We start from the raw sequence: 23,169 nt of genomic DNA, 5'->3' as shown, positions 1-23,169 counted from the left end.
ACTAATATCTCTTATAGCACAGAAACATTTTCTCAAAGGTCAGTAATTTTTTCTGTCCTAATGCAGATTCTTTTCTATAAGTTTATGTGAGGAAAAATTTAATTCTCTCATTAAAAATAGAACATATTGCACATCTCATACTGAATGACATTTCAAATGTGTTATTTTTCTATCTATAGACATGCAAAGAAAGGTGCCAAGAATGTGCAATTAATGTTTAAAATGGTTAATTTAGGGAAGCAGGGCCAAACATGAGTTTTTAAATAACTTATTCCTGGTTGTGTTCTACCATGTAAACATCTCATTATAGCCATGTATCACTTTCACAAACTTAAAAGTCAGGTTTAGATTATAAAAGCAAAAACAAAAAAAGACTTTCATTGAATTTTTAAACAAAGCATAAAATACAGGGCGATAGTATAAAAACTTCCAGAACAATATAGAAATGTCTAAGACAGAGAGAATCCAAAAGAAGAAAAAAGATCACTCATGGTTCCACCTTCCGTGACAACCAGAACAGTTCAGAATCAATTGTAACAGTCTCCCCTTCTGGATAGAAGTGGCTTCAGAGAGACAACACCTAACACTGAATAAACATCAGCTTGTATTTTCTCCCAATACTCTTAGGATCATTTTAATCGCATTTAAATATTTAATTGACCAAAGTTTACTTTGGGTTTTGGTGCGAAGTCAGAATGAAATTTTTTCTGCTGTTTGATTAGTTGTTCTAAAGCATATGCTGAACGATCAATCCATTTCCTGCTGACCAACTTGAAATGTCACCTTCACCAAGTTCTGACTCGAAATTAAATAGCCCCAGGTATTGGGGCTAAAGGAAATCTACCCTGAATATTCACTGGAAGGACTGATGCTGAAGCTGAAGCTCCAATACTTTGGCCACCTGATGTGAAGACCCGACTTATCAGAAAAGACCCTGATGCTCAAAGGCAGGAGGAGAAGGAGATGACAGAGGATGAGATAGTTGGATGGCATCATCAACTCAATGGACATGAGTCTTAGCAAACTCCTTGAGATAGTGAAGGACAGGGAAGCCTGGCGTGCTGCAATCCATGGGGTCGCAGGACACGACTGAGCGACTGAACAACAAGAAAGAGAAGGTTTGGGGCTTCCCAAGAAGTGGTGCTAGTGGTAAAGAATCTGCCTGCCAACGGAGGAAACGTAAGAGACCCGGGTTTGATCCCTGGGTGTGGAAGATCCCCTGGAGGAGGAAATTCCAACCCACCCCAGCATTCTTGCCTAGAGAGTCCTATGGACAGAGGAGCCTGTTGGGCTACAGTCTATAGGGTCACAAAGAGTTGGACACGCCTAAGTGTCTGAGCACAGGTTGAAGTATCCCATTTCAGCCCAACTTTTGAGACCTCAATGTGCTCAGAAGCTGCTGGACCATGGAGCAGACTCTGTTGTCAGCTCTGCTCAAGCACCCTCCGTCGAGGAAGTCTTTCTCCTCCTGCTTTCCTGGTCTCTCCTTCTAACTGTGTGACTACACTCCTCTCTGCGTGAAGCCAGGCTCCTCTCATCCCCCGCAGTGTGGTCGAGGGTCTGGTACACACACGGGCCCCCCCGGTCCTCAAGGAGGCCACCGCCCACGTGCGACAACGGGCAGGGGAACAGTGCCAGGCAAAAGAAAGGGGCCTTGAATTTTTGTTTTTAAAGCATTAACTAGAATTATGCTTCATTTCGCCACCTCCACTTTGGAGACACCTTAAGGTACTAGTTTTACTTTTTTCAACAGCATTTCCCTTCCAGTGTTACTCCTACTGTTAATTATTGGCCATCCTCATGATACCAAGGCAGTAACAATCACGTACTGAACGGCTTGCCCAGGAGAATTCTGCTCTCCCAGGCTCGGGCCCCTGCAGGGAGGGCTCGACCAGCCCCCGCGCAGACAGCCCTCCAGGGCGAGCACCGCCTCCCCAGTCCAGTTCACCAGGGAGAGGCCTGCGTGCTGAAGCCAGCCTCAGGGCCCTGCAAGCTCCAGGCAGCTTCCTGGCCCCCGGATCTCACTGTAAACTCGTCCTGGGAGTGGGCACACCGGCCTCGGGAGCAATGGCTGGCCTTCCCTTCCGGCCTGGTGCCCACCACTGGGCCAGCCCCGCCGCAGCCTGGATGCTTCCACCAGGCCGGAAGGCGCACTGGGCCGGTCCGAAGAGAAGGCAGAGAGGGACACGGCTGCACCCGGGGAGGCTGAAGGGAGCCGAGCTCCAGCCAATTCAGTGCTGGAGCCAGAGGGGCATTGCTCACAGGCAAGAGGTGTGCCCCAGTGTGCTCTGCAGAGGAGGAAAGGGGAGGTCAGCCCAGCCAGCCCCTCGGGACAGCACGGCTGAAGGCAGCTCCCGAACCGGAGAAGACAGAGGGAGCCCAGAACCAGAGCCCTGGGCAGAAATCACAGGGAGGCGACTTCAGGTCCAAGCAACCGCCAGCTTTCTCTCCAGAGCGGCAGCCTGCCCTGGGACATAGGCAGTGACCTGGAACACAGCAGGTACACACTGCGTACACGCCTGGTCCACGCCTGGTCCAGGAAGTTACCTGACACACACACTGCACACAGAACCGGGTGTCAGGAGTGCCGCCGAGGGATTCCGAATGAAGGGAAGGTCAGGCCAGAGGACCCCCAAAGGCTCTTGGATTCTGACCTTCACATTTAGCCAGAAAAGGGTTACTCTTTCAAGTTGGAGAAAATTTATTAAGGACCCATTTACAAAGCTTAGCCTATTTCCTGGTGACTCAGATGGTAAAGAATCCACCTGCAATCCAAGAGACCGAGGTTCGATCCCTGGGTCGGGAAGATCCCCTGGAGAAGGGCATGACATCCCACTCCAGTGTTCTTGCCTGGAGAATCCCATGGACAGAGGGATTGGGCGGGCTATAGTCCATGGGATCGCAAGAGTCGGACACGACTGAGCGGCTGACACTTTCACTTTACAAAGCTTCACGACAGGATGTAGGGAGGACACAGGGATGAGGGCAGCACCCCTCCTGGTGCCTGCAGAGCTGTTCGCATCTCTAGGCTGGACATGCCAGTGGAGAAGCTTCTGGAAGCTGGATGAGACCATCTCGAGGGGAGGGCCATCTTGACAGGAGCTGTCACCTCTGCTTGAGGGACACATTCAGACTGAGGTTACAAGACGGCAAGGGATCCTGGCACACAAGGACTTTGTTTATTCCCATCTCTGAAACTCGGCCAGGGAGTCGAGGAGGGTTACTCTTCAAATGTGGTCACGACCCAGAATGTGGAGAAGTATCAACCACACCCTTATACTGAGCATTACTGGCCTTTAACAGGGCTTCCCTTATAGCTCAGCTGGTAAAGAACCCACCTGCAATGCAGGAGACCCTGGTTCGATTCCCGGGTCGGGAAGATCCCCTGGAGAAGGGATAGGCTACCCACTCCAGTATTCATGGGCTTCCCTTATGGCTCAGCTGGTAAAGAATCCGCCTGCAATGCTGGAGACCTGGGTTCGATCCCTGGGTTGGGAAGATCCCTTGGAGGAGGGAAAGGCTACCCACTCCAGTATTCTGGCCTGGAAAATTCTATGGACTGTACAGTCCATGCAAAGAGTCAGACATGACTGAGGGACTTTAATGTGCATTTAATGATAAAAGGTGAAAAATAAGTTTGATCTTCCAAGATTTATCATTAGACAGATACAAGTTTCTATCTTTAAGAAAAGCTGGCCAAGCTAGCTGCTGACTGACCTCAAGCAGCATGGGTGTCACCCTCAAGTGGGTAAGATTTGACATGGCACTTACAAGCCAGGAGCTTGAAGACACGTGTAAAAACTACCACCGCCTCTGAACAAAAAACCCGTTTAAATCTTCTCAAGTATCTACAAAAATGAAGGCTGGGAAACTTTTCGGCATAATTCTACACGTAACCTCTGAGAAGACAGGGGTTAAAATAAAGACTCTGACTGACAGCATTCCAGCTGCTGCCGGAGCGGGGCAGGAACGGAAGCCAGGCTGCAGCCAGACTCACAGATCCACGGCCATGAGGGTGGAGGTCTTCTGGGGAGAGGGAGGTCTTCTGGGAGGTCTTCTGGGAGAGGGCCCAGCCCACTGTGGGGACAGCACAGCCCCGTGGCCCCCACCCTGAGCCACCGCAGTCAGAACAGAACCCCCAGGTGTCCGGCCGTCTCTGCAGATCCTGATGAAAACCCAGCCCTCCTGACCCCCACTTCTGACGGGAAATCTACCAGCTTTCCAATTGCTCTGAGTGCATGCGTGATCAGTGGTGTCCGACTCTTTGTGACCCCATGGACGGGAGCCCGCCAGGCTCCTCTATCCAGGCAATTTTCCAGGCAAGAATTACTGCAGTGGGTTGCCACTTCCTGCTCCCAGGGATCTTCCTGACCCAGGGATGAAATCCATGTCTTTTTCATCTCCTGTATTGGCAGGCAGATCCTTAACCACTGTGCCACCAGGGAAATCCTCTAATTGCTCTGAAAGTGAAGTCGCTCAGTCATGTCCAACTCTTTGCAACCCCATGGACGGACTATAGCCCACCAGGCTCCTCCGTCCATGGAATTTTCCAGGCAAGAATACTGGAGTGGGTTGCCATTTCCTTCTCCAGGGGATCTTGCCAACCCAGGGATCGAACCCAGGGATCGAACCCAGCTCTCCCGCATTGCAGGTAGACGCTTTACCCTCTGAGCCACCAGGGAAGTCCCGTCTAACTGCTCCAGGGAAGGGCAAACACAAGGATCGACTTTACAGGAAGCAAACAGAGCCGAGCAGGGGGAGAAAGGGGCTCGCGTGCCGGGCGGGGCGGACACCCGCGGGGCCCACGCACCTGAAGTTCTGCATGAACTGCCGGAACTTGTCCACCCTCCTGGCCAGCGGCACGATGACGTTCACCAGCGTGCCGGCCATGTTCAGCTGCTCCTTCTTCACCTTCATGATGGGGCCGAAGGGCCGGAACAAGACCAGGCGCCGGAAATCGTGCTTGTGGCCCCCTCGGAACGTGAGCTCGTACAGAGTGCCTTTATCCCGCTCCGTGCGGTAGATGCCTGCGGACAGACAGAGAGCGCTGAGAACTCACCCGGCTGCCGAGCGGCGCGAGACGTTTTCACTGAGAATTCAGAGGGCATCTCCACGTCTGATAATGATGAGAAAACCCAAAATGCTTCCACTCAAATCCCCAAAGAAACGAAAACACCGTCGACTTAAAAATCACCGTTAATGAAGACTCTAGAAAAACCATGACCAAAAAATGTGCCATGCTGCATACAAAACTGTATTTATACTTATTCAGGGGTCTTAAAAAAAAGGATGGTGAGGGAATATGCCAAATAAGATCAGCTGTGATGTTAGTCGGGGTTATGGTTTTTCTTTAATGCTATTTATCTACATTTTCTGCCATATGATTAAACACTTTAATATTATACTAAGAATAATATTATACTAGTATGATACTAATGTACATATATTATACTATATACGATTATATAACAGTATATATATTATTATACTATATTATATATAATAGTATATATATAATATTGTACTAATATTATACTAAGAATAATATACTAATATTATACTAATATATATATTATACTATTTTATACTATATAATATTGTATAATATATAATATATATAATATGGTACTAATATACTAAGAATAATATAATATTATACTAAGAATATAATTACTAAGAAGTGTGTTAAAATTATCTCTTAGAAACGACAGCCGTTTCAGAAGGAGTGACCACAAGGATCTGTGCGGGCCACTGGGGCCATCACCTGGGTCACGTGGCCCCCACGGAAGCTTCTGGAAGCACGGAAGTAGAGGAAGCCTGTGGGCCCAGCTCAGGGGCAGGCACACATCTCACGTAACTTCACTGCAGAAGCAGCACAGCCCGCGTGGCGGGGCCAGCCTGCCGGGGCCACAGTGGGCCCACCGAGTCCCGCCGTCACTCAGACTCCACCGTCTCCCTCGCTGGGATGACCACAGGCCCCAGCATCTCCGCTCAACCGTGGGGTGAGGCTCCTGGGCCAGACCACACAAAACGTCCCCACTTTGTGAGTGAGCCCGTCATCCCCTGGTGCCTAAATTCCACACCTCCTCAGGGTCACTGGGCTCGTGGGCGTTTTCCTACCATCGGAAAAAATACATCAAATCCAGTGAATCACCAGACAGGCTTCCTCCTCTTCTCTGCGATTTTCGGGGTTTTCTCCTCTGCGTCCTTCCTTCCCCTGTGTGCTGTGATGTGCTTAGTCACTCAGCCGTGTCTGACTCTTTACGACCCCACAGACTGGAGCCTGCCAGGCTCCTCTGTCCATGGGATGCTCCAGGCAAGAACACTGGAGTGGGTTGTCATGCCCTCCTCCAGGGGATCTTCCTGACCCAGGGATTGAACCCAGGTCTCCTGCACTGCAGGCGGATTCTTTACCAGCTGAGCTACCAGGGAAGCCCAAGAATACTGGAGTGGGTAGCCTATCCCTTCTCCAGCGGATCTTCCCGACCCAGGAATCGAACCAGGGTTTCCCGCATTGCAGGCGGATTCTTTACTGTCTGAGCCACTAGGGAAGCCCTTCCCCTCTCATTCCTCCCTCTGAGTCCCTACTGTGGCCGGGACTCACCCCTGGGCTGAGTATCTACAAGGCGACAATGGGGAATGCAAGCATCCGCCGGGGGGTCACCTGTCTCCAGGCCTTTCGCGACCCCTCCTCCTTTTGTCCTCACCCCACCCCCTTTTGTGGGGACTGCAGGTGCATCTCTACTCTTTGCCTTCCAGGAGCTGCTCACCCCACAGTCTTGGTGGGGCGGCCTCTCTCATCTCCCTCTGGAGCCACAGAAAGGAGCCCGGGGCCGCGACTCGTCCAGGTGCTTCCCACCTGGGGGCATGGGGACTCAGGAGCTGAGTGCAGGCTGTGAGGATGGATGGGGCAGGGCCCCCCTCCTGAAGCCCCCGGGGCTGCTGGTACAGGTAGGGGAGGCGGAGAGAAGGTCTGCAGAGCTCCCACTGGGGCAGAATCCAGCCTCCCTGCAGGGACCACTCGTGGGAGAAGGGAGGCACTGCTCAGGAGTCCGAAGGAGGTCTCTGAAAATGCGAAGCGGTTCCCTGCAAAGCCTGTTCACGCTCTCGGGCAACTGGTCCTCGCAGAGCACACAGGCGCCTCCCTCCTCCGCCGCACCCTGGAGCCGGGTGAAGCCAAGCTCCCAGGGCCCGGAGGAGGTGGGACTGAGTCAGGAAGGAGTCGATGGGCTAACTGCATCTCCACTGGGTGGAGACAGACCTGTGACCCAGCAAGCCACCCCCCGGGCAAGGCTGCTACAGAACTGAACCTGCAGATAACAAGGTTTCTCAAAACAGAGTCATCCTCTTTCTCTGAACCGGGGTCGGAATCATTAACTTTTAAATCTAAACCGGGGTCCGAATCATTAACTTTTAAAAATCTAAATCCACAGAAGGTGCTGGTATATGCTTGTTTCAAGAGGTAGGCATCTATTTATAAAGAACCAGAGAATGCAGCATTTCTTATCATTAATGATTCCTACAACCGTGCCTTTGGGCAGGGGCACCAGCACCTCAGGGGAACAGGCGCGGCCGAGGTCCTGGTTCCCAGAAGCACTCCCCACCCCACCGCCACCCCAGGCCCTCGTGGCCCCAGCCACGCTCAGCCACAACTCCAGCTGTGGTCACCCGCAACCCATATCTGTGCCTTGCAACAGCTGCTACATTCACTCTTTAGCCTATTTCCCCATACTCTAATTAAATCCATTCTGTCTTGTAAGTCCAGTTTTAGATCCCCTAATCCCATCTATTTTAAATAATCACTTAAAACTCTCTTGCAGCCTATGTCCACCAAATTCCAGCCCTGGGTCTACCACACCCCCCAGAGGCACTCCCTCACCCCTCCACCCCCTAGTTCTCATGGTATAAGGACAGCACCTAAGGAGCCGCCATGCGTCCTGGAAAAACCTTCAGCAGTGGAAACTCCAAAGATCCTCTCTCAGAGGGAAAGGAGCTGAAGCTCTCTGGGGCAGGACCAGGTTTTCAGCCAAGGAGCTTCATGCACAGCGGCAAATGCAAAGCAACTCGGCCGCACGAGGCCCTCGCTAGTCATATTTTATAGGACGGTATCGTTCTTATCCACTCGGCAAAATTACAGATCAAAATAAGGACCAGAGCTGGCTGAGAGCTTAGTCTAGCACCTTTTCCCTCTCTCCACCCACAGGAGCTGAGCTGACTTTGAGTTTGGTGTTTCCGCTCCCAGTGCAGGCAGACTCGTGTTCATCCTCTCGTCCTTCCGGTGGGGTGGGGGTGGGGGCCAGGCCCCAGGACCACTGATAAGGTGGGGGCACCTCCTGGAGTCCAGGGTGCAGCTCCGAGGTCTGCGGCACACACGTCTGCTCCTTCAGTAGGTGAGGAGCTCGCCAGATGGGTGTGTGATCCCGACCTACGTCCTGTCTTCCACTTGGGACCTCAGAAGTCACGATGCCAAATGTCCCTGCCCGCCACACGCCAGCCCCCTCCTCCCCGCCCTCACTCAGTCTGAGTGGGCATGGCGGCCAGCACCGCATTGCTGAGCCCAGAAACGTCTCCACTTTCATCCCTGCCCTTCCTACCTTGCTGTGTGGAGCCCAGGCCCCCTAGCTGGATCCCTCCGGGCCTCTGACACCCCTGGCCCACATCCAGATCCATCCTGCATGTACCCTGGGCCCTTAGCTTCCCACAGGACCACCCTGCTTCTGCTCTGCCCTAGCTAAGAAGGCCCCCAGCTTCCCACGGCCCAAAGTCCCAGGACTACATACAGTCAGGCCTCCAAACCCTCCCTCTAAGTGAAAGTCGCTCAGTCTTGTCTGACTCTTTGCAATCCCACGGACTACACCGTCCATGGAATTCTCCAGGCCAGAATACTGGAGTGGGTAGCCATTCCCTTCTCCAGGGGATCTTCCCAACTCAGGGATCAAACCCAGGTCTCCCCCATGGCAGGCGGATTCTTTACCAGCTGAGCCAGCAGGGAAGCCCCAAACCCTCCCTCACCCGCCCCAAACTCCTGTCCTAATGACTTGAGGCTCGGTCCTGCCCCACCTCATGTGAAATCGGATTTATATCGAGCACATACAACTTCTCTTTCTCCTGGAGAAACTGGAAGGAATGTGAAGTGGTGCAGCTGTGGAGAAGAGCCAGGCAGTTGCCCTCAGAGGTTAAACACAGAATTATATAATATGATCCAGCAATTCCACTTCTGGGTGTGTACCCGGAGGAATTGAAAACAGAGACCTGAGCAGGTACTGGAATGCACATTTTCACAGCAGCCAAAAATGGAAGCAACTCAAATCTCCACGAACAGATGAATGGATGGACGAAGTGTGGTCCATACACACAATGGAATACTGCTGCTGCTGCTGCTGCTAAGTCGCTTCAGTCGTGTCCGGCTCTATGCGACCCCATAGATGGCAGCTCACCCGGCTCCCCTGTCCCTGGGATTCTCCAGGCAAGAACACTGAAGTGGGTTGCCATTTCCTTCTCCAATGCATGAAAGTGAAAAGTGAAAGTGAAGTCGCTCAGTCGTTTCCGACTCTTCGAGACCCCATGGACTGCAGCCTACCAGGCTCCTCCATCCATGGGATTTTCCAGGCAAGAGTCCTGGAGTGGGGTGCCATTGCCTTCTCCGCAACGGAATACTACCCAGCGTTAAAAAGGAATAACATTCAGACACATGCTGCAACATGGAGAAACCTGAAAACGTGCTAAGTGAAGTAGGTCAGACAGAAAAGGACGACCCCTGTGTGATTCCACTCGCACACTGTCTCTAGAGGAGTCAGAGACAGGAAGCAGGCTGGTGGGCACCAGCGGCTGGGGCAGGGGAGGGGAGTCAGTGTTCACTGGGCACAGAGTTTCAGTCTGATGCGATGAGAAAGTTCTAGCAATGGGAGGGGATGACGGTTACACACGGTGTGAGTGTACTCAATAGCAATGAACAGTACACCTAAAAACGGTTAAAATAGGGACCTCCGCTGGCAGTCCAGTCGTTAGGATTCTACACTCACTGCCGAGGGCCTGGGTTCGATCCCTGGTCAGGGAACTAAGATCCCATAAGCCAGGCAATGCAGCCGGAAAAAAAAATGGTTATAATTGAGAGCAGGAGGAGAAGGGGACGATGGAGGATGAGATGGTTGGATGGCATCACTGACTCAATGGCCGTGAGTTTGAGCAAACTCAGGGAGATGGTGAAGGACAGAGGAGCCTGGCGTGCTGCAGTCCATGGGGGTCACAAAGAGTCAGACACGACTGAGCAGCTAAACAACAAAACTGCTGTCCCGTGAAAAGGCCAGGCATTTTCTCAAGACACAGTTTCCCACCGGCCCCCGCTCACCCCTCATCCTTCTAAACTGGACCCTGCTTCCCTGGGAAGATTCTGAGACTCTCTCAATCCAAGGCCCCACCCCCCACCTTGCTCCTCCAGACACGTGGGCCTGAGAGATTGAGCCCCTTGAGAGAGTCATTTCCTAGGTAGGTTGATAAGAAGTCTAGGGGTCCCCAAGGAGAGAGGGGTCTGGAATTCTCAACGAGGAAGAAAGGACAAACTTATTTTTTCTTCTACATTCCTTAGGATTATATAACAATAATGTATCCTGCTTGAGGACAGTCTCTGTATTAAACCTTCTGGCCAATCCTGTTATCTTAAAATGTAAATTATGGGAGTAGGCCTGGTGAGGTCTTTACAACCTCCAGATATTCTTTGGATTCATTGGAGAGTATATAACTCCATTGCTAACACTAGCAAGGGGGCACTCTTTCTACCCCCTTCTGATGTCTATGTCAGAAGCTTTCTCTAGCTCCTTTATACTTTAACAAAACTTTATTACACAAAAGCTCTGAGCGATCCAGCCTCGTCTCTGGCCCCGGGTTGAATTCTTCTCCTCCGGAGGCCAAGAATCCTGGCGTCTTTTCGAGGTTCAGCAACAACCTTTTTCACCCTCTGTGTGGAGTTGTTCTCCTGATACAGGATACGCACGCCCCGGGAATGGTCCGGTCCACCGTCTCCTCTTACCGACAAGCAGCCGAGACCCCGGGCAGCTGTCTCCTCCCTCGACGCCCCTTCCACACCCAGCGCCGAGCCCTCAGAGCAGGGGAAGAAACAGGAGCACGGACACTAGCAACCGGAGGAACAACATCATGTCTACGGTGAAAACCACGGCCGGCAGCTCCTACACCCTCGATAATCCTTACCGCCCCTCCGCCCGCTCCAGAGCTTTAACGCCTTCTTTTACCCACAACTGTAACAGCTGTTAAATAACAGTGACCTGAATTCAGAGCCTACCACACATTACAAGTAGTAAATTTTGAAGGAGGAGATTTTCATATAAAGAAAAAAAAATTTTTTCAGGACCTCCCTGGTGGTCCAGTGGTTAAGAATCCTCCTGCCAACGCAGGAGACACGGGTTCAACCCCTGGTCTGGGAAGATCCCGCGTGCCGCGGAGCAACGAAACCGGGGAGCCACGATTACTGAAGGCTGCACGCCCGTGCTTGACAACAAGAGAAGCCACTGTGTTGAGAAGCCCTCATCGCAATTAGAGAGTGATCCCCACTTGCTGCAATCAGAGAATGCCAGCGCTCAGCAGCAAAGACCCAGCACAGACAAAAATTAATAAACAGGCTTGCCTGGTGGCTCAGTGGTAAAGATTCCACCTGCCAAAGAGGAAGACATGGTTCCATCCCCAGGTCAGGAAGAAATGAGCAGGAGAAGGAAATGGGCAGCCCCAGTCCAGTGTTCTCGCCTGGGAAATCCCACGGACAGAGGTGTCTGGTGGGCTACAGTCCATGAGGTCACAGAAGAGTTGGCTACAACTTAGCAACTCAGCAACAACAAAATAAATAGATAAAAATTTTAAAATACATATTTCCAGAAAAAAAGAGAGTATGTGTGGAAAGAAAATGTGTAACAGGAGAAATGCTGACAGTAGTAAATAATGACAGGTCACCTCCGGACAGCAGGGGCGGTGGGGTGGGGGGGAGGGGACACTCATATGTTGTTATTATTTTTTAATTTATTGGAAATGTCTGGGATCATCTAATACAAAGGAAAAAAAAAATGACTTCTACCCTGTAAGCTGCCTGTGAACACACCCCTATAGGAGCATAGCCTCCTTCGTCTGTTCAGAAGGAGAGGCTGACACTCCTGCGTGGGACTTTACTCCACAACGTAACTGTTGACTCTTGCGGTGCTGCTGTTATCCCGAGAAGTCCGCTTAGGTGGGACGTCTCACTCCTGGGCACACGGGATGACAAGACATCCCCACGGTGCCCTCTGTCATCAGCTCTCTTTTCTAAGGGGAGGCAGCAGACGTTTAATATTTGTGAAAGACTGCAGCCAAGTCCCCAGATCCTCAGGTACCTACAACGTAAAGAATTCTCCCCATAAAGACAGTAAAAAGGCTTCCTGGCTTGCCTCCCAGGCCAGGTTACAGGGGCCCCTGCAGACGCCTCTCTTCTCCTGCATCTCAGCACATCAGCTCACAGCCGGTTCCGGATACGCCCTGATTCAGGTTCATCACCATTAACTTTCACTAAACATTTCTCCTTTGATGATACATGGCTGCAATGATGTCCTTGCTGAAATAATTCACAGGTCATCTTTCTACCCCTATTCACTGCGTTTGTTCATGCCATGCATCCGTGCCGACAGACTCGACACTTGGTTCTTAATCTATCAGGAATTTCTGAAAACCTCGCTTACTGAGGGCTCCTCCCAACTTCATCAGCAGTACTAACAGTCGATTTTCTTTTCAGAGCCATATTTTCCCCACAAAATTATGTATCAGCTCCATGAAGGCGACTGGGTATCTGATATTAAAAGTGGGAAGCAAAGGCATGTTAGGCCTTTCCAGGTGGTGCTAGTGGTGAAGAACTCACCTGCCAACACAGAAGACATAAGAGATGCAGGTTCGATCCCTGGGTAGAGAAGATCCCCTGGAGGAGGGCATGGCAGCCCACTCCAGTGTTCTTGCCTGGAGAATCCCACGGACAGAAGAGCCTGGAGGGCTACAGTCCATGGGGTCGCAGAGTCTGACATGACTTAGTGACTTAGTACACACACACACACACACACACACACACAAAGGCACGTTATGATCCCAGTGTAGCAGGGCGCTGGGCTCCTCACCAGGGGCCCCACCGTCCACACACCATTCACAGTCACCCGACATGGTTATTTTCATCCTTATTGATTTTCCCTACGGCTATCATTCACCATGGATTGTGTTATCCATCAGAGGTATGAAGAGGCACATGATAAAAAATGACCGCACTCTCAGAATTCACCTTCTAGAGAGGAAGGGAGACAGACGCACACAGCACGCTAAGCACCTAAGCGTTCCCCACGGGCCAGGGGGCAGAAAGGAGGGTGTGTCCACCTGCTGAGGGTGTGGACAGGCTGACAGACGACATTTCAGCAGGACTGGAGACTGAGTGGGTGTGTGCCAAGACTGCAAAATCAGAACATTCCACGGAAAGACGGCAGCGAAGGCAAAGACACTGCACAGACAAAATCGACTTGTCGTGTGTGGCAAAGCCGAGGGAATTCAGCCAGGCTGGGGCACAAGGCGGGGGTGGGCGGTGAAGCTGGGCAGGCCGGTGGGGAGAGCCCTTGGGCCACCAGGTCATCACCAGGAGCAAACTCGCCCGGAGCTCCAGGGAGAGGCGAGACCCGATCAGTGCCCTGGCCTGATGGCAGGGTGGGTGCAGGACGAGGCGTGAGGGCGGGAAGCAAGAAAGAACCCCGTAACTCAGCAGGAAACTGAGACAGCGCCAGCGAGAGAAGTGGAAAGGGCTGGAGTGACCCCGGCTAGAGGTGGGAGGGCGGGCGCGGGGCGGCGGTGGGACTAAGGGAGGCTGCAGGCCAGGGGAGGGCTGTGAGTTAAGCTCGGGAATGCTAACTTGAAGAGCCACGTGGGCAGGTCTGAAGCTCAGCTGAGGGGCCTTTTTTCAGAGTGAGGCGCCCCCCGCCTTTGAGTGGCGCTGCAGGAAATGCAGGTCACGGCAAGAGGAGCCCGGGATGCGGGCCTGGCACGTTCCCACCAGTAGGCGCTGGCGGTCGGCGGGGAGGTGGCGAGGTCAGGGCAGGCGCAGAGGCAGGAGAGGGCAGCTCAGTCTGGCCTCCGGGTCAAGGTCAAGCTAGACGAGGACAGGGTGGCCCCCGGGACGGCCAGCAGCCCCCCATGACCGCCGCCACGAGGCTCCAGGAGCAGCAGGCGCTGCAGGTGAGAGGTCGAGGGCAGGGGTGAGCCGGGGGAGGAAAGCATCTTTCTTCTGTTTGCCTGCGCGGGTACCTCTGCCCTTCCCTTCCCCTCCGCCTGGGATCCCGCCCCAGACCGGCTCCGCTGGGTCTTCCCGCCTTTCAGATCTCCACCCAACTGGACCTCCACCAGGAAGCATCTCCTGCCCCCGGGTGCCCTCGAACACGCTCCCCACCCTGGTGCTGTCCCCGCCTGTGACCTGTCTTCCCACCTTCTCAGGCCTGTGCACCGCGCCCCGCACTGCCCCCACCCACAGCAGTTAAGCCCCCAGGGACCCAGAGATTTGTTTCTGGGGTACAGGGGGCAGACGGATGGCAGGGGGCGGTGCTGGGTAAGGAGGGGCGGCCACAGCAGAGCAGCAGTCAGGGGAACTTAAGGGAAGCTCTTTCTTTCCTTAAAAATAGGAGAGAGCCCACGATGTGCTGCGAGGAAGACGCAAAGAGAAACAGATCGGGGTGGGGGGAGGAAACAGGGTCGGAATGAGGACCGCGGGGGGTGGAGTCCACCCCCCAGGGAAGGAAGGACCACCTTCCCTGACCACACCCAGCAAAGGGCAGGAGGCGGCCAGCGGGCGAACCACCAGGGTGTGAGGAGGCGGGGCGCCCAGGGGAGAGGAGGGCGAAGTGAAGCAGGAGGGAGAGGAGGCCTGGAGGACAGGTTGGGGCGGGCAGAGGCTGGGGGCAGGCAGGGCCGGTGGACGCTGGAGCGACGTGGAGCAGGGCGAGCGGGGGCTCCCCGCCCACGGACAGAGGGCGTCTGTGAGCCGGGAAAGGACACGTGCACACAGGACCGTCCGCAGCAGGAGAGGAGGGGAGAGACCAGACTCCCTGATCCAGGCGGCTCTGAGCATCGTGTGCAGGGTCAGGGGCTGAGGGCACTCGCCGGGGTCTGGCCTGGGCTGGGGTGGGGTGGTGGGGTAGAAGGAAAGGCAGCATCGGGGGGCGAGAAATGGGCCCAAGAGAGGAACCACAGCTCAGGGGCCAAGGTCAGACGGGACCACAGCGTCCCAAGAACTGGCCCCTGAGGACGCGGAGGTTTCATGGAGGAGCAGGCTCTTGGGGACACCGGCCCGGGTATGGCTGTCCTGGAGGCGGGCCTCCCCCACCTCCCCGCGATTCACGCCCTCACACGGCAGGACCGACTCCAAGCCCATGGCCGCCTCTCCGGGGATGGGTCTCGGCGGGTCCTCCTCGCTCCTCTAAGGAAAGAAAAGTGAAAGTGAAGTCATGTTCAACTCCGCAACCCCATGGACTGTAAGGAACCAACATGGAAGCCGCACAGGGCGATGCTGCCTGGACTGAACAGACGGGTCCCGGGCTCCAGAGCAAACCCTGAGGGTGGGAAGTCTTCTCCCCTTATCACACTTCCCACCAGCTGCTGGCTACCTCTCTGAGCATATGAAGAGTTAAGTCCAGGCTGTGGGAACAGAAGTAGCTCAAGACACAGCAGAAGCGATGCACAGGGGTTAAGGGTCAGAGAGCAGGGGCTGAGTGACCCCACCCTTGTCTCTGGTGACCGTGAGTCATGTGTCCACAACTACGCGTCGGGCTCACCGCCACGGAGAGGCCGTGTGGCCCAAACAGCTGCACCAAGTTTACGGATACCATCTCAGTTCTAAGGAAGTTTCTACAGGACCTGCTGTTCACCGCATCCTCTTACAGAGGACAGAACAGAGGCTTACATAGAAATTGATTACCTTGTCCCAGGTCACGAACGATGCATTCAGGGGGTGATGGCAGGATGGCTGTGAATCTAACAGCCAGTCATGGCCAAGCTCTTAAAGGCCAGTTAACCTCAACATCAAAAGTGAAAGTCGCTCATTTGTGTCCGACTCTTTGTGACTCCACGGACTGTCTCCAGGCCAGAATACTGGACTGGGTAGCCTATCCTTTCTCCAGGGGATCTTCCCAATTCAGGAATCAAACCAGGGTCTCCTGCATTGCAGGCGAATTCTTTACCAACTGAGCTATAAAGGAAGCTAACACCAAAAGGATGCTTGTAACTCTTTTCTTTTCTGCCCTTCCTTTCTCTTTGAGATTGACTTTTGAGAGGAGAAAAGCATCAACAAAGATTCTTCAGAAAGCCAATCGCCTGTACACAATACATTAACGAAGTGAGTCTTAAAACTCACTTCTGGGATAGGTTCAAGATGGCGCAGTAGAAGGACGTGAGCTCATCTCTGTCAAGAGCACCAAAATCACAGCTAGCTGTGGAACAACCACTGACAGGAGGACGCTGGAACCCATCAAAAAAAAAAAAAAGACACCCCACGTCCAAAGACAGGAGAAGCTGCAACAAGATGGTTGGGGGTGGGGCGCGCAGTCATGATATAATCAAATCCCACATCTGCCGCTGGCTGACCCACACACGGGAGAACAATGGTCCCAAAGAAGCTCTCCCACTGTTGTGAAGAGAACACCGTTGTGTTGCGGAGCCCCACGTCAGGTTTCCCAGCCTGGGGATCAGGCAAAGAGACTAGGAATGCCCACGGAACCTGCCTTTGAAGGCCAGGGTGACTGGACTGCAGAACTTCTACAAGACTGGGGGAAACAGAGACTTCACTCTTGGAAGGCACAAGCAAAGCCTTGCATGCAGCAGGACCCAGGGTCAAGGAGCAGTGACCCCACAGGAGACTGAACCAGACTTACCTGCTAGTGCTGGAGGGTCTCCCATGGAGGCATGGGTGGGCAGTGGCTTGCCAAGGGGACAGGGCGCTGGCAGCAGCGGTCCTGGGAGGTGCCCTTGGTGTGAGTCCTCTTGGAGGTCACCATTTACCTTACCCCAGAGCCTGCAGACTCCAGGGCTGGGTCCCCTCGGGCCAGATGACTAACAGGGAGAGGGCACAACCTTATCCATCAGCAACCGGAGCCAAGTCTTGCTCAGCACGGCCCTGCCCACCGGAGCAAGACCCAGTTTCCCCATCACCGGTCCTCCCATCAGGAAGCTTATACAAGCCTCTTGGGCTCCTCCACCAGAGGGCAGACAGAAGACGCAAGAACGACAAGCCCACAGCTGCCAGAACGAAAAACCACATATGCCAGCAAGTTAATCATAATGAAAAGGCAGAGGGTTATGTCCCAGATAAAGGGGCAAGACAAAACCCCAGAAAAACAACTAAATGAAGTGGAGATAGACAAACTTTCAGGGAAAGGATTCAGAATAATAATAATGAAGATGATCCAGGATCTCAGAACAAAAAATACAGAGGATGCAAGAAATGTTTGCCAAAGACCCAGAAGAACTAAAGAACAAACAAACAGAGATGAACAATACACTGGAAGGAATCAACAGCAGAATAACTGAGGCAGAAGAAGGGATAAATGACCTGGAGGATAGAATGGTGGAAATCACTGCTGCAAAACAGAATATAGGAAAAAGAATGAAAAAAAAAAAAAATGAAGACAGCCTAAGAGCCCACGTAGACTGGTTCCAAATAGGAAAAGGAGTACGTCAAGGCTGTATATTATCACCCTGCTTATTTAAATTATATGCAGAGTACATTATGAGAAACGCTGGGCTGGAAGAAGCACAAGCTGGAATCAAGACTGCCGGGAGAAATATCAATAACCTCAGATATGCAGATGACACCACCCTTATGGCAGAAACTGAAGAGGAACTAAAAAGCTTCTCGATGAAAGTGAAAGAGAAGAGTGAAAAGGCTGGCTTAAAGCTTAACATTCAGAAAACTAAGATCATGGCATCTGGTCCCATCACTTCACAGGAAATAGATGGGGAAACAGTGGAAACAGTGTCAGACTTTATTTTTTTGGGCTCCAAAATCACTGCAGGTGGTGACTGCAGCCATGAAATTAAAAGACGCTTACTCCTTGGAAGGAAAGCTATGACCAACCTAGATAGCATATTAAAAAGCAGAGACATTACTTTGCCAACAAACGTCTGTCTGGTAAAGGCTATGGTTTTTCCAGTGGTCATGTAAGGATATGACAGTTGGACTGTGAAGAAAGCTGAGCGCCGAAAAATTGATGCTTTTGAACTGTGGTGTTGGAGAAGACTCTTGAGAGTCCCTTGGACTGCAAGGAGATCCAACCAACCCATCCTAAAAGAGATCAGTCCTGGATGTTCATTGGAAGGACTGATGTTGAAGCTGAAACTCCAGTACTTTGGCCACCTCAATGCAAGAGTTGAGTCATTGGAAAAGACCCTGATGCTGGGAGGGATGGGGGGGCAGGAGGAGAAGGGGACAACAGAGAATGAGATGGCTGGATGGCATCACCGACTCAATGGACATGGGTTTGAGTAGACTCCGTGAGTTGGTGATGGACAGGGAGGCCCGGTGTGCTGCGATTCATGGGGTCGCAGAGTCGGACACGAGTGAGCGACTGAACTGAATTGAACTGAACTGAAGAGCCCTCTGAGACAATGTTAAACGCACAAACATTCACATTATAGGGGTCTCAGAAGGAGAAAAGAGAAAGGACCTGAGAAAATATTTGAAGAGATAATAGCTGAAAACTTCCCTAACATGGGAAAGGACACATTCAACCAAGTCCAGGGAGCACAGACTCCCAGGCAGGATAAACCCAAGGAGTAACACACCAAGACGCACAGTAATCAAAATGATGAAAATTAAAGACAAAGCTAAAATATGAAAAGGAACAAGGGAAAAATGACAAATAGCATACAAGGGAACTCCCATCGGGCTCTCAGCTGACTTCTCAACAGAATCTCTACAAGCCAAAAGGGAATAGCATGACATATTTAAAGTGATGAAAGGGGGGAAACTACAACCAAGAATACTCTACCCAGCAAGACTCTGGTGCAGATTTGATGGAGAAATCAAAAGCTTTCCAGACCAGCGAAAGTTAAGAGAATTCAGCACCACCAAACCAGCTTTACAACAAATGCTAAAGGAACTTCTTTAGGCAGGAAACACAAGAGATGGAAAACACCTACAAAAAACAAACCCAAAACAATTAAGAAAATGCTGACAGGATCATACATATTGATAATTACCTTAAATGTAAATGGATTAAATGCACCAATCAAATACACAGATAAGGCTAGGTGGATGAAACATGCACATGGGTGCACTTCCACTAACCCTATCACACTACTTAACCCCCCAAATTGCATGCAATTATTTTATATTGTTAGATGAATCATGTTTCCACTGTGACTCACTGTTTTGTCACACTATTTTTTGCCTCGTTTATTGATTGTTAAAACTGATAAACATCTTTTACTATTTTGATTATGTAACAATTATTTGTTTTAATACCATTGCATAATTAATGATTGGTCGACAGAAAATAAGAGAATTCTGTATACTAAATTACTACTTTTAATAGAAAAAACTGGAATCACTTTTCAAAACCCACATGCACATTAGAATTATCTTGGAATTTTTTGAAAAATACAAATGCCTAGGTATTGTTTTTTTCTTCAAAGCTCCAGATGTGATTCGAGAGGGCAACCATGTTTAAAAACAACAGGACAGTGTGGAGATTTCTTAAAAAACTGGAAATAGAACTGCCAACCCAGCAATACCACTTCTGGGCATACACACTGAGGAAACCAGATCTGAAAGAGACATGTGCACCCCAATGTTCATCACAGCACTGTTTATAATAGCCAGGACATGGAAGCAACCTAGATGCCCATCAGCAGACGAATGGATAAGGAAGCTGTGGTATATATACACCATGGAATATTACTCAGCCATTAAAAAGAATTCATTTGAATCAGTTCTAATGAGATGGATGAAACCGGAGCCCATTATACAGAGTGAAGTAAGCCAGAAAGATAAAGATCATTACAGCATACTAACACATATATATGGAACTTAGAAAGATGGTAATGATAACCCTATATGCAAAACAGAAAAAGAGACACAGATGTACAGAACAGACTTTTGGACTCTGTGGGAGAAGGCGAGGGTGGGGTGTTTCGAGAGAACAGCATGTATATTATCTATGGTGAAACAGACCACCGGCCCAGGTGGGATGCATGAGACAGGTGCTCGGGCCTGGTGCACTGGGAGGACCCAGGGGAATCGGGTGGGGGGGAGGTGGGAGGATCGGGATGGGGAATACGTGTAACTCCATGGCTGATTCATGTCAATGTATGACAAAACCCACTGCAATGTTGCGAAGTAATTAGCCTCCAACTAATAAAAATAATTGAAAAAAAAAAGAAATAATGTGATAATAAATAATCTGGTGCATATAAAAAAAATTAAAAAAAAATAAAAACAACAGGAGCTTATGATGCCCTTTAACTTTTATCTAGTTTCACTTTTTCTATTTCATAATCAGTGTTTCCAATTTAATGTTTTCTAATTGCTCCACCTCTTTTTTGTTATTTTTCTCAAGTCTTTATCAAGTGTAGCAGAAAAGCTTTTGTGTGTGTGTGTGTGTATATATATATATATATACTGACATCTATATAAATAAATAAATAAATATATATATATATGAAAACATGACTTTTTGCTTAGCTAAAAGTCCATGACATTTTGGTTCCAACTCTTTGACTACATATGAATACAATGCTAGATTTCTAATTTATATTTACTCACAACTTTGACATAGTTTCATTTATTCTGGCATTTAGTATTACCGATAAAAGTCTAGAAAGCTTATTATTTTACAGATTTTTTTTTTTTAATTTGAATGAGGCTTGAAACCACTAATCCAATTCTGAGAATATAAAGAAATACTATGCTGCAAAAAAAAATAGGAAATTTAACATGTGATACAGTATTATTAACTAAAGCACAGATTCTGTTCAATTTTCTTATGCACATGTCCATTATTTGTTTTCATATCTTATTCAAGACTCTACATCACATTTAGTTGCATTGAGCAGCTTCAGCTACAGGCAGAAGCTTCAGCTACATGCAATAAATTCTTATAAATTCTCTTTCATTTTTATTCTGTTACAAATATTTCCTAATTTTCCCTGTTACGGATTCTTTGATACACCCATCATTTAAAAGTAGACACTTAATTTCCAAATACATGGTATTTATAAAGTATCAATATTAATTTCTCATTTAAATTCTTCTCTGCAATCAAACTCTGTGTTTCTTCAGTCTTATAACTTTATTGAGGCTTTCAAAGGCTAAGTCAAATATCTCTCTTGGTAAATGTCATATTGCACTTGAAAATATGTGGGTTATTTTCAAATATCTTTTGATATTGATTTCTAACATAATCCCACAGTGACAGGAGAACAGATTCTGTATGATTTCAATACCTTTAGACCATGAAATTATTGTACCTTGTTTTATGTCCCCTGGATATATTCCCGTGTCTCTCGGTTTATAGTCTATGGCAATTTGAATAGAATTTGTAGCCTGCTGTTGTGTGAAAATTGTATACATCTTAATTATGTTGAATTGGTCCATAGTGATTTTCAGATCTACTATTATCTTTCTACTTTCTTGTCTATTCATTCTATTAATTTTTGAGAGTTTGATATTGAAACCCCAACTAAAAATCTACTTTAAAAATCGTTATGTGTAGTGTAACTATATGCAACTTTGTTGTGCATTTTCCAAATGTTCTGCAAATTTTATCATACTTTTGTAATTTAAAAAAGAAAAAAACCTCACATTTGAAGTTGAGGTAACATATTATAGACTGATTTCCTGACGCCAATTTCCTCATCTTTAAGAAATGTGTGCATGCTCAGCCACTCAGTTGTGTCTGACTCTGCAACCCTTTGGACTATAGCTCACCAGACTCCTCTGTCTATGGGATTTTTCAGGCAAGAATACTGGTGGGGGCTGCCACTTTCCTCCTCCAGGAATCTTCCTGGCCCAGGAGTGAACCCACATCTCCCATGTCTCTTGCACTGAGGGCAGATTCTTTTACCTGCTGAGCCATCAGGAGGTCTTTTAAGAAATCGGATCAACCATAGCACCTATTTCTTTGTAGGGCTGCTGTGAAAAATAAATTAATTAACACATGCAAATATGGTACCAAATATGCCTGGTACCAGCACTCAGCGATGCCAGCAACAGTAATTATGATAACAACATAATCATTCTTATCCCTATGACATCATTACTCATTACTATGGCATCATCCCACTCTGCTCCATTAGTTTTTGCATCACTGCTCTTAGTCATAGGGGTCAGGGCCCTGGGCAAGCCCTCCTCTTGCTGTGCCATATACACTGACCTCCAACATGCTTGTAAACTGGATCCAATCACTCATTTTTTAAAGTCACTATGGATCCAGAGAGCAGGATTCTTTTTTAATTTTTTTTAACTGAAGTATAGTTGATTTACAATGTAGTGTTAATTTCAGATGTACAGCAGTGATTCCATTTTATATATGCATATATTTTATATATATATATATTTCAGATTCTTTTCCCTTATAGGTCATTACAAAATGCTGGGTATAGTTCCTTATGCTATACAGTAGGTCCTTGTTGGCTATCTATTTTATACATGGTAGTGTGTATATGTTAATTTCCAACTCCTAATTTATCCCTTCCCCTCCTTTCCCCTTTGGTAACCATAAGTTCATTTTCTATGTCTGTGGGTTCATTTCTTTTCTACATAAGTTCTTTTGTACCATTTTTTTAAGATTCCGTATATAAGTGATATATGATATCTGTCTTTCTTTGTCTAGCTCACTTCATTTAGTCTGATAATCTCTGGGTCCAACCCTGTTGCTGCCAATGGCATTATTTCACTCTTTTTCATGGCTGAGTAGTATTCCATTATATACATGTACCATGTCTTCTTTATCCATTCCTCTGTTGATGGACATTTAGGTTGCTTCCATGTCCTGGCTATTGTAAACAGGGGTTTACATAGGGTGTGTGTATCATAGGGGTGATCATATGCGTGAACATAGGGGTGCGTGTATCTTTTCAAATTATGGTTTTCTCCAGATATGTGCCTAGGAGTGGGATTGTTGG

General features: G+C 49.3%; 1 protein-coding gene across 20 annotated transcripts in view; it reads right to left on the bottom strand.

Annotated features, from left to right (window-relative positions):
* Positions 1–23,169, bottom strand: part of CSGALNACT1 (chondroitin sulfate N-acetylgalactosaminyltransferase 1) — a 321,323-nt gene that overhangs the window by 28,970 nt on the left and 269,184 nt on the right. For all 20 annotated transcript variants that reach the window (XM_043893972.1, XM_043893984.1, XM_043893979.1 and 17 more), the window contains one exon: positions 4,811–5,027. In XM_043893972.1, coding sequence (XP_043749907.1) covers positions 4,811–5,027 — 217 coding nt within the window. The remainder of the gene's footprint in view (positions 1–4,810; positions 5,028–23,169) is intronic.

This window comes from Cervus elaphus, chromosome 32, assembly GCF_910594005.1.
Source record: "Cervus elaphus chromosome 32, mCerEla1.1, whole genome shotgun sequence".
Taxonomy (NCBI): Eukaryota; Metazoa; Chordata; class Mammalia; order Artiodactyla; family Cervidae; genus Cervus; species Cervus elaphus.
Note: the sequence above shows the minus strand (reverse complement) of the source record. Positions and strands in the feature narration are given on the sequence as shown.